Raw genomic sequence first — 16,127 nt, forward strand, 5'->3', positions numbered from 1 at the left:
CCTCCTCCTGCCATGTGATGTCACGTGTGCACTGGGAAGGTAGGTGGGAGCATGTGTTCCTGCTGTCTCCCTGCATTTTCTGACAATGTGCTAATGATCTTGCCGTGTGTGTGTGTGTGTGTGTAAAAGGAAGGAAGGAAGGAAGGAAGGAAGGAAGGAAGGAAGGAAGGAAGGAAGGAAGGAAAGTTCGGCCTTTTTAATCCAGAGGTTTGTAGTCAGTAATTTCCTAATTCAGCCTGGCCAGGTGCCCTTTACTTTTGCTTTGCTGTTGGGGTTTTCTGCATTGTTCAGTTTCCTCAGACTTCTCTGGATATATTCCAGTTAGCTGGCCTCCACTAGACTCTGCATGGGTTCCTGGATCACGGTGAAACAGATGGTTTGTTTTCTTAGTTGAGTTGCACTGTATGTAGCAGCAGCTTATCAGTATCCTACAAATAGGCTGTGTTGTACCATCAGAAAGCTTCTTGCCCTTTCCAAGATGCCAACATAAGACAAAAAACAAACAAACAAAACCTCTCAATATTGGTTGGAGTTGGTGTGACAAAGGACAAAGAAGGGATATGTGAACTGAGATTGGGTGAAGAAGCCAATATAAGCAAGGCAGTTTAATTGCTGTTACAGAAGATGCTCAGAAGTTGCCAATGGGGAGTCAGTTTTTTAATTGCAAGAATGCCCCTCAAGGTACTTCCATGCCTCCTTCTCCAGCCAAAATGCCTCCTTCTCCATCTCCAGCCAAAATGTGACTCTTCCATGTTCTCTTGCATTGAGTGAGGGAGCATTGAGAATACTGCCTTTGATAGGGATGTTCATGCTAGCAGTTTCTGCTCAGAAGGACCCTACATCTAGGGTTGGGCATTTGGCAAAAAAAATTGGTCAACTGACCAAATACACTGTCAAAGAGTGGTCAGATGTTTTTAAAGCCTTACAACAAATTTGATACGTAAGAACAATAAAGTAAAAACAAATTAAGTAAAATAAAAAAAGAATTAATTAATTTCATTGTTTTGCAGTAGCTCTCTCTCTCTCTCTTATAACCAATTTTAGGTTTGATTTGTCTTAAATTGCAGAGCAACTTCTTGTCTTGGCTTTTATCCTGGAAGACCACAATCAGTCTACAGTTACAGAACTGGCACCACCTGGTTCATGTAGCAAATAAGGTGGAGTCACAAAGAATTGTAGCCAGTGACCTTTGCTGTTGATGACTGCTTATGTTCCTACTCCAAGATGTCTGCAGTTATAACTCATAGGCAGCAGAAACTTTGCTCTTCTGCTAGGTTTGTAGCTGACTGATGTAGGAATGGATGCAAATAACCTTGACACCTGCCTTTTCTAGTAGTGGCACGGTAATGAAATAAATAGCTGACTGTGTATACAGTGGCATTCTTAGCTCTATTGAATATTTGACCGATATTTGATCAATTGACTCTCAGTTGATATTTGACCTGTCACTTGACCAGGATGCCAAGCATACTAGATCTACAACTGATGATGATGATATTAGTAGTATAGTATTATAATAATAGTATTGGAGCTTCCTCCGAACTAAACAAGTAGTGAAGCCAAGATAATCCTGGCTGCTGTTTCAATGACAAAAATAATTATGTTACTGTAATCCTTGTGCCTTTTAGTGGTGAGATCTTGACATGTACTTTCCCTCTTTCTTTTCCCACCTGCTTTCAAGGTGATTCCTCCCAAGGAATGGCAGCCACGCAAGACCTATGACGATATTGACAGCATGGTCATCCCTGCTCCCATCCAACAGGTGGTGACTGGGCAGTCGGGACTCTTCACCCAGTATAATATTCAGAAGAAACCAATGCTGGTTGGAGATTATCGTCACTTGGCCAATAGTGAGAAGTATGTACATGTTAGGACCATTATGGTGTTTGTTTTAAAATGGACCCTGATTTAACAGCGGGAGAAGCACTTTCTCATTAGTATAGAGGCAGCCTGGGTGTTGGCCATGTTTAGTTTACTCTATGATGCACCTTCCTGTCCTTTTTATAGGGTTTGAGCCTACGCACTTTTACGGCAGGGATGGACAGTATTTTTCTGTCAAGGGTCACACTCTCAGGGATAATCTCTAAGAAGCTGCATGCCTGGTATGGTCAGAGCCAGAGACAAAAGTAGTCTGGATTAACTAATCTGGAAAACAGACTTTCCTCCTTCAATTTCTACTATGGCTACTTTAGATTAGGCTTCTCAGTCCTACTGATGTCTACTCAAAGGAAGCCCCACTGGGGTTTGATGGGATTGCCCTGCCTGCTGTTCTGGAAAGCAAGTTGAAGTAATTTCTCTCTACAAATGCGTGCAGATACAGCAGAATCTCAACAATTTGTTCTTAGCTATCTGGAGAAAAACATATGTTACCCAAGCTATACAAAAAAGGGGAAATGCTTTTTTTGAAAATAATATAAAATATTGTCTCAGTTGCTCTGAAATTACATAGAAAGGAAGAGAAAGCATTTTGAAAGCCAGGGAAAATAAGTAGGGAATGAACAGGAGGGAAGGAAGGAAGTCTAATGGGGTTTGAAGAATGAGGGCAGCTTCAGGAGGAATCGGAGAAAGGGAAGGTGCATCAAATGAAGTGATTCCCACAGGTGCATTCTGAAGTACACACGGCTAAATCACCTTTCCCGCATGGTTCTTAATATGGGACTGGTCATAAAAGGCTGGATGGCCCTGCTGTTGAGCAAAGAAGAGTAACCTAAATTTTGTCTCTCTCTCTGTGTTTGTTTTTGCGTTTTTTTGGCTGTAATCATCAGCTACCACAATTCTGGTGCTTTTAAGGTAACTGGCTAAGCCACATTGGGGGGCGGGGGAGGGAGAGGCTCCCCAGTAGTCCAGTTACCCTGATATGGCTTGTCAGGTGGAATAAATCTTTACATAGAAATTGCTTTTCTGTAGCAAGTAATGGACAGTTTCAACCCTATGTGCCAGCTCCAGAGATTTAAACCTCCTCCACATGTATATGTGTGTCACGTGACTGCAGCTGTGTTGTTTGCACACTGTTTCCCACATAGAAGCACATTCCTTATAAAAGTGACCAGGTGTGTGTAGTACAAGGCCCATATTGAGTATGTGAGATTAAGTGGGCTTGCCATGTCTAATCTTTTGCTTCCTCTTCTTTTTCATTTACCAGGTACTGTACCCCCCGGCACCAGGATTTTGATGACTTGGAACGCAAATACTGGAAGAATCTGACTTTTGTGTCTCCTATTTATGGAGCAGATATCAGCGGTTCCCTTTATGATGCAGTAAGCGACAATGAGATGAGATGAGTGTGTGTCCACTCTGCAGACCCAGATCAGTTTGAAGCAGGTTTAATTGTAATTCTAATTAAATGGAAGTGCTGAGTACCTTTTTTGTAGAGATTTCTGGATTCTTTCAAAAGTACTGTATTTCTTGTGATTCCTTAGTCAGGAGCTGTGACTGGCTTTAAATTTGCAAAGTTCACATGGTTGGTGACCCTTAAGCAGAAATCTGTGGATATAGCCATATGTGCATTATACTTAGAGTAGGTTTCAGTCATGATTTGTCTCCCTTTTCCAACTTCCATTGTCATCCTTCCCCCCCTTCTTCTGTGAATCAGATCTCTCCTTAACATTGGCGGAGAGTGATTCATGTTGCAGAGGGGAGTTTTTGTACCTGTTTGATGGTGTGTGTGTGTATGCCAGTTCTTTCCCCCAGACCTGCTGTCTGGTGGGCCATTGCATGTCCCATACCCCTGCTGTTGGTAATGGCTGCAGACACCCTGCTCTTGCCAGAAGTGTTTCCTTAAGACATTGCATGTGGGTGTGGCAGTCAGCAGCCCCTCTGTCCCTAAGCAAAAGGAGCTCCTGCTTCCCCTCCTGAGAGTGGCTTATTTCTCCTCCTATAGGATGTGGAACAGTGGAATATTGGGAATCTGAACACTCTACTAGATATGGTGGAACATCAGTGTGGAATTATCATTGAAGGTGTGAACACCCCCTACCTCTACTTTGGGATGTGGAAAACCACATTTGCTTGGCATACAGAGGACATGGATCTTTACAGCATCAACTACCTGCATTTTGGAGAGCCCAAATCTTGGTGAGTATATTGTGGGTGGGTATTTAGCATTATAAAAGAGACCACAAAGCCATCTGGGTCCAAAGCAGGACCATTAGGAGGGTTGGCATTCCAGCAAAGCTGCTTTGCGCTCAAATCCCGCCCCTGGATGCTCTGTACCAAGGAACCACAAGCCTTGAACTAAGGAAACATTACCTACCAAAGCTGGAAGGGCCATAGCTGAGTGGTTCAGTCTCCTGGTACATAGCAGGGCTATGTGGTCCAGTGTCCTAGTGAAACCTCACCCTTTGCACAGAGATCATCCAGAGAATGGGTGTGTCACCTGAAAGTGTCTGCAGAGTAAGGGACAGAATCCGATCACATACAACAGTTGAGAAATCCTGCTTGTGATGTGACTCCAAAAACCTACAATTCTGCTTCAGCACCCAGGAAAAAATAATATCAGGCAAATATAGGAATATGCGAATCAGGCAGTTTCTGGTAATCTCATGTTTGGCAAACTCCTGCTGCAGTGATGCAAAGCGTGAGTATGTCATGTCTTGTCATACTCTTGGCACACTGCCTTTTGGGGAAAAATCTGCAATGGTCAGAACCTGTTAAGTTGAGAAATGGGCAGGCATACGGGCTGGGAGTTTTGCTACTTCTGTAGCTTTATAAGTGAATGGTATGTCCATATATGCTACTGTTGATGTGGAAAAGAGCTGTCAGGGAAGAGGCAGCCTTCTGATTCCTGGGTGCATGGTTTTTTAAATTTTATTTAATGCATGGCAACTTGATGGATGTCCCAAAGGTGTGCTTTCCTGAGATTAGTGATGCAACTTATAAATACTGACATTTCCAGGCAAAGTGGATCTGAAATGTCACTAGAAAAGCCGTTGTCTGCCAGAGCACTGTGACAAGATTATTTTCTGCAATATTATTTCCCATTGGCACTACTGGTCTCCAGGATGCCAGTGCCTGAGGGTGTGCAAGAGGTGCCAGGAGCATGGCTCAGACCCCAATTAATGAGACCATTTTGCAGTTGCCATTGCCTTCCGCATGTTGTCGTTTAGTCGTGTCCGACTCTTTGGGACCCCATGGACCAGAGCACGCCAGAATTCCTATGCCTTCCGCATTGGAATGGACTAATCAACCCTAGGGTTTTGGTGTCATGGTGTAGTTGTTGTTTTTTAAATAAAAAACCCCCATGGCTTCACATTTTTTCACATTTAGTCCAAAAGACATACTGCTTCCAGGGGCACTTTTTTTGTTTCTGAAGCACACTGCTTTTACTTAGAGATCGATTTATTGTACCCCCTCACAGCTCATCTCTTTATTTTTGAAAGCTCAAAAAATCTTGCTTTTATTTGCCTCCTGGCCTCCGCTAGGTGGTGCTAGTTCCAAAGCTAGAAGTTCTCTTGATTCTTTAGACACACAACTATATTTTCAGTGGTTTGATTTTAGCATGCTAATGGGGCTGGGGGCTGAGCTTCTGACAAAGCCATAAGACAGGAAAGGAGTATATTTTTCCTACTTTAATTTTCCTCTGTTTCATTAGTTTTCAGATCTACAGAGGTAAAGGCAATCCTTAGCAAAGTTCTTCCCCTGTTGGACTAGCATAAGTGGCACTAGAACCTTGCATTAACATCTTTTTGGTATCAAGTGAAGATTTTCCTCTTCTCCCAGGCATTTGATTGTTAACTTCTCTGTTACTCTTATGGTTGTTTTAGCTGGCTTGTATATGTGATGAGAGGATCAAGTTTCTGTCTGTTTCTTTTAGAATTAGTTTATGATCATTTTGAGTGTTTGCTTTTAATTATTTAGTTGGTTTTTTTTGTATTGTAGGTTGCCTTGAGCCTTTTTGTAGTAGCCTTTACAAATGAAATTAATAATGTTAATAGTAGCAATATAATTCTCACGTACTGTGGTGATTTATTCAAAGTGGAGGGTGTGGTGGTTGAAATCAGGAGCGCTGTTCTGAGTTGCAGCTAGACCTTCCAGTCAATTTGCTCCTCCTTGCACCTCTCTTTTTATCCTGATGGCTCTGCCTTACCCCATCCATTGCAAACACACAAAGGGATTTTGTAACCCTTTGTCTTTTTCTCTACATTAATATCCTTCAGCAGTAGCAAAGGCAGAACGGTTTGCACCTTGTAAAACAGGAGCACAATATAAAAGCCTCCAGAAAGCAGAGGGACCATAACTCAGAGCACCTGCTTTGTATGCAGAAAGTCCAAGATTCACTCCCTGGTGCATCCTGTTAAAAGGATCTGGTAGCAGTTGATGGGAAAGTCTTCCCTCTCCCTGAGACTCTGAAGAGATGCTGCTGGTCAGAGTAAATGATAATGGGCTCAATCGACAAATGGTTTGCCCTTCTATATGGCAACTTCCTATATTTGTGTTCTGTATGCAGGTCAGGGAAAATACTATTTGTTGTGAACCAAAATCCTTCCACTGGAATGGTTTGCACTTGATGGTACATGTACAACACCAATTTCAATTGACTTAAGTCCCATTTGACTGTCATATCTCCTCTCCCCCTCACTAAAATAAGTAAAATAGAATAAAATAGCCTGGGAACTGTAGTTTGAGGGGTACTGAGACTGCTTTGAGACCATCAGCCTATTTGGTAAATTGTACTTCACTGAGTTCCTTGGTTGGGAGCTGTAGCACCAGACTCGCCTTGCAGGGTTACACCAAGGTGAATGAGCAGTTGTGTTTCTATCTGTTGCACGTTGGATGCAGTGGTTTACAAAGGGGCATGAGGACATTGGGCTCTTCCTCTGTGAAAAAGACATCAAACTGATTTAGTAGTGGAAGATCTCTCCTCTTCAGAGAGGGGAGACTTTGTGGGCGGGACCCGCTCTGCGTGCCAAGCAGGGGGACGTGTTCGGCCCCCTGCTTCACCAATGCCTGCTGCTGCGCTCAGGCCCCTGGCTGGCCAATAGGGCCAGCTCGTGGGCAGGGCTTAGCTGCTTTAAAACAGCGCGGCAGCATCCATTTCTCCCCTTCTGCTGCTGCTGATGGCGTGCATCTTTCTAATCAAGGAAATGACATCTGGCTAGCTGATATCACACGAAGCATTAGGGCTTGGTTACAGCGGTGAGGGTATTGGCGGCGAGCCTCTTGGCTCGGGTGGCAGTAGGCATTGAAATATGGAGTTGTCTGGTGTGTTCGAGGACTGGTTGTGGCCATCATCCAACCCTCCTCTTATAGGGGTATCCCCTTAAGGGATCCGGCGGTCGTGAATCCTGTCCGACGCCCTGCTGGGGGCTAGGGCCATGGCACGACCCTGGTAACACCAGGGGGAGCTTTCAGTTGTATTTGCATCAACAGGCTCCTTCCTCGGGGTGTTAATCTGATATGACCCCCCGCAGAGCGGGGTGGAGTCATGCTTGCTAGGGAGTCCAATGCCTAAGCCAATACCTCTCACTTGCTCTAACCAATAAAGTTGTGGCCTTATTTTACCCATTAACTCAAATACCATGTGTCACTGTGTCTTTATTTCTCGTGGGGGGCGGGTCCTCGAACCGCAATTGTATTCCAAGATCTGCCTCTGGGTATGAAGATTCTTGCTTCCTTTGCATAGTCTGCGCTTTGCATCTGACCAACCCTTTTCTTTTCTGACTTCCTCCCCCTCTCTAATCTGTAGGATGTGCCAATTGGATTACTTTGCATTTTTCAGCATTTGTTGCTCATGTGAATGTTTACTGTTTCTTTATATAAATTCAGCTGAATGGATTATATTCCATGCACTGTGGTTAGAGCCTATTCCATTCAGGAATAGGCTAGGATTGATTGTCTTTGCACAGAACTGTCAGGTGGAAACAGAACAGAAGCCCACTAGCAAATGCAGCGCTAATACTTGGCTGGATTCAGTGCTACTTAGTCCAGCATTAAAGGGAGGTCTGAGTATACCCTCTGAGCCCGCGCAGTTTTGATAAGAGAAGACTAATCCTGCTTCCTGATGGGGGTTCTGTAATCAGAAGACCACTCTAGCAGATGTTGCTTTTGTATTAAGGCCAAAAGCAGTTGGGCTTTCTGGGCAAAGATTTATTAACAGAGATTAGTTGAAACCTCTTCTGGCCAATGCAGGAGGGCTTGGGATTTCTGATTTGAAACTCTGTCCTCCTGAGATTGATTAAAAAAAAGAAAGAAAAGCCAGCTTCACACATGCTTCCAGGGTACGTCTTTGCCAAGGACAGCCAGCTCTTCCTCTAAAGCTGTTGCAGCATAGATCTGCATTCATTAATGAGATTCCCATAAGCTGACCCCCTGCCATTGAAGCAGGGCTTGGTGATGAAGGTGACTCAGCGGGCATCAGGAGTTTGACTGAGGGATGAGAGAGGTGGATGTTTTGGCCTATGATGAATCAAGTTGCTTTGTACAATTAGCCCCCAGACCCTACCTAATGAAAAGTATAAAGCACAGCAAGTTGGTTCCTGCCCACGCAGGTGGAAACCACCATTACAACATGTGTTTATAACGTCGTTTGCAGAGCTGGTTTACACATGCATATTTCCCACTTGACTATGCGTCATCAGGGGTCGTTAGTGTTTCTCAAATAGGATGTCAGTAAAACCCCAAACAGAATTATGATACAAAATCAAACTAATTGTTTTTCAGGAGTCAGTTCATGCTTCCAACTGCTTTTAATCAGCTGTATGGTAACCTAAGTGTAGAGAAATCACACAGTGTTACATGTATGTCTGAGCCAGGGCTTGCTCACACACCATTTCAGAACCTTGTCTAGAGGGTTGCAGCTTTTTGCTTTGTTTCGCAAGTGCCTTAGGGCTCCACCACTAAACAGTGGTGCCTCGCTTAACAAATGCCCTGCTTAACGAAATTTCCGCTTAACGAAAGGGTTTTTCGAGCGGAGGTTGCCTCGCTAGACGAATTCGTTTTATGAAAAATTTGTCTAGCGAATCGCGGTTTCCCATAGGAATGCATTGAAATTCAATTAATGCATTTCTATGGGCAAAATAAATAAATAAATAAAATTCAATGCATTCCTAGACGAATTTTTCGTTATAAGAAAAGACCCGTGGAACGAATTAAATTCGTCTAGCGAATTCGTACTCTCCTACCAGGGAGCAAGCCCCATTGAAGATAGGATTGTACTGCATGCTTGTTAACATGGCATAGAAAGCAGAACAGTTGCTTTTAAGCTGAATGCAGCTTCTGGTTAAGGTGTTGACTTGCTCTATTTCAAAAACTGGATTAGAATCCACTATCCTGCATGGATTCCATACACTGCAAGAGACAAGACTTGCCATCTACCAGAAAGTAGTGCCTTTTAATGCCTGGTTTGCACCTAAGGCTATAGTTAATTGAGGTAGAAACAAGCTGTGATTTGTTTGATTGCCTATGGGGCAACTTGTTTGGCTTAGCAGTATGTGTGAACCAGGAGTCAATGGAAGTTCCAGCACCATGGAATTCCTTCCCAAAAGGAAACTCATTAGATCCATGCCCTTTGAGAAAGGGAGTTGAAACTTTTTTCTTTTGTCAGACCTTTTGAGTTTTTATCCTTCACTTTTACACAGTCTCTTACTTTATGCATCTTATTGCTTTATCATATGAGTGCTTCTGTTCTTGCGTTAATTCATTAAGAGCCTCTTTTGGGGGACTAAGTAGTTGGGATGTAGTGGAACAAATAAATAAAAAAGGACGTTGTCCCCACCTTTTTAATGTTCTGAATACTACATTACCTGTCTGATGAAAGAGTACTGCAAAAATGAGGGTCGGGCTATTTGTCCATTTCACCTAGATTTTCCTACTCGCCTGACAGCAGCTGTCCATGGTTTCAGGTCAAGAGGGGTTTTCCCCACCACCTGCTATCTGCATTCTATGCACTGTACCACTGAGTTGTGCTCCCTCCCTCTCCAGGTTTAAGCTCCAGGCTGGAAGCAATATGATACTACCGGTATTTCAGTGATCCTAATTTCTGTGAGACCAACACAGACCACCATTCTTGCTATTGCAAATTATAAGGATGCCATAAGTCAGCAGGGGGAGCTCTTCGATTTCAAGGAAAAAAAGACTGGTGCAGCTGGCTGCCTTTTGTCAGAAATGGTTGTTAATGATGATTCCGTGACTCTCCTTCCCTGGTTCTACCTCTGTGGAATTTTCCCAGCTCCCTTCATCCTTTTTATAGACTCTTCGACCCTGGTAGTGATAATATTAGAGTACCTCAGGGAATAGTAGGAGTGAAGAGAGTTACGAACTCCACCAGTTTGGAAGTCATGCTGTGCAATAACAGAGGCAGAGTTGGTGTTAACAGCCACTGGCAGGAGATATTTATGCATCAGGACATTGCACTCATTTCTACATGACTGCCCTTCCATGCCTTAAAAATAGTCCCTTCACAATAAAATCTTTAGTTACAGGTAGGTAGCCGTGTTGGTCTGCCGTAGTCGAAACAAAATAAAAAAATTCCTTCCAATAGCACCTTAGAGACCAACTAAGTTTGTCATTGGTATGAGCTTTTGTGTGCATGCACACTTCTTCAGATACACTGAAGCAGAAGTCACCAGACCTTTAAATATAGTGAGAGGGTGGAGAGGGGTATTACTCAGAAGGGTAGTGGGAATGGGTGATTGGCTGATAGTTGTGGTAAACCTGTTGACGACTGTTAACGACTGCAATTGGTCTTACAGGAAAAAGCAAGGGGTGAGATGGCTAAAGAATCATGTATAATGAGATAAGAATCCAATGTCTCTATTCAGACCAGGTCTCTCCATGGTTTTAAGTTTGGTAATCAAGTTCAATTCAGCAACCTCTCTTTCCAGTCTATTTCTGAAATTCTTTTGTAATAAGACAGCTACTTTGAGATCTTGTATAGAATGTCCTGGGAGATTGAAGTGTCCTCCTACTGGTTTCTCTGTCTTGTGACTCCTGATGTCAAATTTATTTATTTTTATCCTTTGGCGTGGGGTTTGGCCTGTTTGTCCAATATAGAGAGCTGTAGGGCACTGTTGGCATTTGATGGCATACACAATGTTAGAAGATGAGCAATTAAATAGTCCTGAGATGGTATGTTGTTGTTGGGGCCAGTAATGGTGTTGTCCTGGTGTATGTGGCAGCAAAGTTGGCATCTAGGTTTATTGCAGGCTATGGTACCAGTGTCCATGTTAAGTCTGGTGGTTGTATTATTGTGGGCGAGCAGTTGTTTAAGATTGGGTGGGTGTCTGTAGGCAATGAAAGGTCTTCCTCCCAGAGCTTGAGAAAGAGAACTGTCATTGTCTAGGAGAGGTTGTAGATCTTTGATGATGTGTTGTAGATCTCTGATGATGTGTTGGGAGCTGTATGTGATTACTAGTGGTGTTCTGTTATTTTCTTTTTTGGGTCTGTCTTGCAGCAAGTTCTCTCTGGGTATCAGTCTGGCTCTGTTGATCTGTTGTTTAACTTCATTGGGCGGATACTATAGTTCTACAAAGGTTTGCTGTAGATCTCTTAGGTGAGAGTCTGTTTCTGTGGAGTTGGAACAGATGCGGCTGTAACATAGGGCCTGGCTATATACAATGGAATGTTTGGGATGGTAGCTAGAAGCATGTAGATATGTTTGTCGGTCAGTTGGTTTATGGTATAAGGTGGTGTCCATCCTGTATTTTTACAGTAGTGTCCAAAAAACGTATTTCTTGCATAGATTGGTTCATTGTTAGGTTGATGGTGGGGTGAAAGTCATTGAATGTCTGGTGGAAGGTGTCCAGGGTCTGTTGACCATGTGTCCAGATAATAAAAATTATCATCAATGTGTCGCAGGTACAAGAGAGGTTTGAGTGGGTAGGAGTTTAGGAAACGTTGTTCTAAATCTGCCATGAAGATGTTGGCATACTGTGGGGCCATGCGGGTGCCCATTGCTGTGCTGCTGATCTGGAGGAACAGGTCATAACCAAATTTGAAGTGGTTGTGGGTAAGGACAAAATGGCAGAGTTTGATAGCAAAGTCCGCTGTGATTTTATCTGAAATGGTGTTCCTTATGGATTGTAAACCATCGTTGTGTGGGATGTTGGTATACAGAGATTTGTTTATGTCAGTTCCCTTCCCCTATTAGATATGCAATTTTTTTTCGGTGGCTTAACCAACTAAAGTTTGGGTTGATTGATCAGTAGGAGCCAGTTTTAATCAATGGAGTATCTTATACTAAGGCTGTAATAAAGATTTGATTGTTATGGGAAAAGGGGGGGGGTTATTCTAATAGCAAATGACCAATCACTGTGTTGTAGCCTGTGCTGAATTATAAATTATATCATACTTCCATGTGTTTTAAAGGGGCAAATATTGAGGCTGTGGTATCGTGCAGTTTTATAAATATAATTGATTGATAAATGAGTTAAATGACAGGTGATGGATTGACAAAAGATCTCCCTCAATTCTTCTAGATTTTTAGCTTTTTCAAGTGTGCCTTGGAATTCTGCAGCAGTATTGGAGAATGTGGCCAGCTAGTTGTGTATTTATAAAGCTACTTTGCATTTACCTTTGGGGCAGAATTAAAATTAACCTAGGGCAGTGATGGGCAACCTTTTGAGCTTAGTGTGTCAAAATTCACCAAAAAACCAAGCATAACTCGGTTGGTGTGTCACTTCGAGAGAGAAAAAACACATAATTTTGTGATATTTATAGTTTAAATAACAAAAAGGTATAATTGTAATATATAACTGTATTTAATAAACCAAAAACTAATTATTTAACCAAACAAAACCAAAACCCCCTTATTTATCAATGCCCAGAGTTGTTGAGCTTTTTGGGGGGAGCTGCTGACCAAAGTTTTGGAGGTTTTTTGGGGGGCTGCAAAAATAGCTTTGCTTTTTGGGGGGGATGCCCCAAAGCTGCTGCGCTTTTTTTGGGGGGAAAGAGAACAGAAATAAATGATGAATAATACCTTCGCTGGAACTAACACGCAGCACTGACATAGTCTGCCAAAGCGCCAAAAAAACCAGCACAGAACGGGTTAAAAAACGAACGCTGTTACACCCAATCATCGTCTGCCAAAGCACCAGAAAACAGCACAGAAAGGGTTAAAAAAACCAATCTCTGGCTACCAGCAACAACAACAAAGGATCCAGGTTTTAACAGCGGAGACAAGCTGTAGTGTGAGGAGGAGCAGGAGAACAAATGGGGGAAAACCAACAACAACAGCGCGAATGGGCCGATGGGACGTGTGCCAGCAGTGAGGGCTCTGCGTGTCACGTCTGACACGCGTGTCATAGGTTCGCCATCACTGACCTAGGGCCATTCTGCATTTAGTAGTATGTGTGTCCTTTCTGTGCTCCTTTGCCACCCTAAATGGTTAGCTGCAGGTAAGGTGGTTTTGGATTTTGCTGGTGTGACGTGGAAACTGATGTAGTATTTCTGAGAAGTAGCAGCTTTTGGTTCCTCCAAGGCCAGAGTGTGGCTGGGAGCAGCCACATCCATTGCTAGACACTTTGAAGGTCAGTGCACAAAGCTGAATGAATGGAAGCTGGAATCAGAAATGCCACAAGAAGAATCAATTGCTCTGTTGATCAGGCAAACACAGATGGTCTGCCAGTCATAGGGGCTGACTGTTCCCTTCTGAACATGAGGAATCACTGAGGAGTGAACTAGTTCTAGTCCACCTGAGTCTCTTATGAGGCTAGTTTCCTGGCCCTTGTGGTTTCGCGCCTAAAGTCTGGAGTCCCTGGTCAGCTGTCATGGTGCAATAAGTTTGAAATCTGCACTGCTTTCCCTTATCTGCCCTTGCACTGGAACATGAATTCATGGGGCAGGGTATAACATGGAGTATTCAGGAGGAGGGCAACTGGCTTCAAAATCCACAGCATTGGGAGCTTTTGTGCTGCCAAGAAATTTCATATTAAGCCGCCCACGTGGGGAGCTGCCAAATTGAGCCCATTGCTTTGCATGCTTCTCCTCATCTAATTATAATACACAGCTCTTTCATTCCTTGCTCTAATTACCACCTTTTCCCAGCCTGCCCTCAGTCTTTGCATTCAGTCCTATTCTGCTTCCCATATTGAACCTCTGGTGGTGGTGGGAGGTTTGCGCTGTATCAATTAGGCATATTATATATAATTACCTTATACACTTATATGCAATGATTAAAATGCAGCAAATTGCTAAATTACATTACTGGAAAGCTTAATGTTTTTTCTTTTTGAGAGGAGAAAAAGGAAAACCAATTGAACTCTTCCTTCCTTTCCCTTCCCAAAATACAGCCAAGCTTATGAATATTTATGTGCTGACCTTTGTAACCCCCCTTGTCTTTTGAGGGCATTAATCATAGGGGGGTTCGATAGTAGGAAGCATAGGTGGCGTTACTTCTGTTCAGAATATTGATACCAATGTTGGTCCACAGAATGATCGACACAAGCAAGAAATGTAGTGGACCCAAATACTATTTTAGCAAATATTAAAGAAAACCAAAGGAAACTATCACTCCATTAAAAATAATTCCAAATAAAGCTTGGCTGAATATTTTGGATACAGTCAAACCTCATTATGCATCTGCCTCCGCTTCGGCTAATGTCCACGGCAAACCCGGAAGTACCAGAACGGGTTACTTTGAGGTTCGCCACTTGCGCATGCACAGAAGTGCTAAATCATGCTTTGCGCATGTGCAGACGTGGTGCTTCGATGTGTGTCATTTTCGGGTTGTGGCGGGGCCTCTGGAATGGATCCCCGCCGTAATCCGAGGTTCCACTGTATTAAAATACTGTCCGAGTGAGAGTTTTGAGGCAAGCTAGCAAAAATAAGGAGGAGGATACAAATGTGGAGGATGATTCTTGTGTCTGCTATCTAGGTCAGGCAGGCAGGAAATAGGAAGAAGTGGATGTAGCTAGCTAACTAAGGAAAGGGAAGGAAAGTGAGTAGGCTATGGGCAGGGACCAAGGTAGCTATGAAGAATGGAGTCTTAATTGGTGGAGCAACAACCTCCTGTGCTGGTGACACCCTGGGCAGGAAGGGCATTGAAACAGGACGATGCAGCTTCTCACTCTGAGGAGGCTGGGTTCTCTTCTTGTGAGACCAGGCGTGGTGGCAGAAAGCATGACTAGCCTTCAGGCTGCACAACAGCACCCTCCAAAACATCCAGCCAAGGTGGAGAAGGCTGCATGTTTCCACCAAATTTAGTAGGAAATCTGTTCAGAAGGCTGTTAGACAGAGGGCTGGCCGGGGATTAAAATAGATGGCCACCTGGCCCCTTCTAATTCTGTTAACCCAACTCAGAGTATTTACTGTATAGAACCAAGGAACAGAAAGGTTTGAACTGGATCTCTTAGTAATCAGATTACAAATTGTCTATCTTTGTTTGAGGAAATTGGGTTATGCAAATCTTTTGTCAAATAAGTTAAAGAAAAAAGCCTTGCAAAAATGCATGAAACAGCCTTACATTCGCTTTTTTTTTTGGTAATGTTGAAACCCCTTTGTGGGGGTGGGGGTGTGCTTGCAAGCTGGAGAATGGATAGGGAAAATTGAATTAGTCAGTCTAGAGAAGCTAGAGGTTTGGAAAAACCCATCCAGTTCAGAGTCATTTTCATGGCATTGCTTAGCCCAGGGGTTCCCAACAAAATTTTCTCGAGGACCCCTCATCGAGCCGCTATTGTGACAAGGACCCCCATTAATTCCTAATCCTAAAATTAAAAAGTGAGAGCCAAATTAAGAGTCTTTTTATATTTTATATTTATACGTTTTTTACAGTTACGATTTAGGTTCAATGGACACCGACAAGATCGGTTCGAGAGTCACTGACTTACTTGCTCGAACATCAAATGCATTATCTTCCTCTTCATCTGTAGGCCTTTGTTGTTTTAACGAATCACTTTTTAACCAACGGTCCATTTTTAACTACGCGAACGGTAGCTTCCGCGAAAAACAACGCTTTGTTTACAAACACGACTGTTTTGCAAAGAGGCAGCGCACACCAGGGAGGAGGGAGGGGAATGGAGAAGACAGGGTACCTGCGCAGTAGCGCACAAATGAAGCCGACGCGTGCAAAGCATCTTGGGGAGGTGAGCGTTAGTAGAATGTGCGCGCTGCCTATCTGCAAAACAGTAGTGTTTGTAAAGCGCCACCTAACGGCATACAGCAGAACTACTGCCTCTATCTAATTCTAGTTTTGC

At 43.3% G+C, this 16,127-nt stretch overlaps 1 protein-coding gene across 5 annotated transcripts in view; it reads left to right on the forward strand.

Moving 5' to 3' along the window:
* KDM4B (lysine demethylase 4B) overlaps positions 1-16,127 on the forward strand; it is a 203,598-nt gene that overhangs the window by 36,734 nt on the left and 150,737 nt on the right. For all 5 annotated transcript variants that reach the window (XR_004692781.2, XM_035119108.2, XM_035119112.2 and 2 more), the window contains exons 3-5: positions 1,682-1,857; positions 3,143-3,257; positions 3,881-4,074. Coding sequence is in view for 4 of the 5 variants with exons in the window: in XM_035119108.2 (XP_034974999.2) it covers positions 1,682-1,857; positions 3,143-3,257; positions 3,881-4,074 (485 nt within the window). In the remaining variant the exon portion in view is untranslated. The remainder of the gene's footprint in view (positions 1-1,681; positions 1,858-3,142; positions 3,258-3,880; positions 4,075-16,127) is intronic.

This window comes from Zootoca vivipara, chromosome 6 (assembly GCF_963506605.1).
Source record: "Zootoca vivipara chromosome 6, rZooViv1.1, whole genome shotgun sequence".
In the NCBI taxonomy this organism is placed as follows: Eukaryota; Metazoa; Chordata; class Lepidosauria; order Squamata; family Lacertidae; genus Zootoca; species Zootoca vivipara.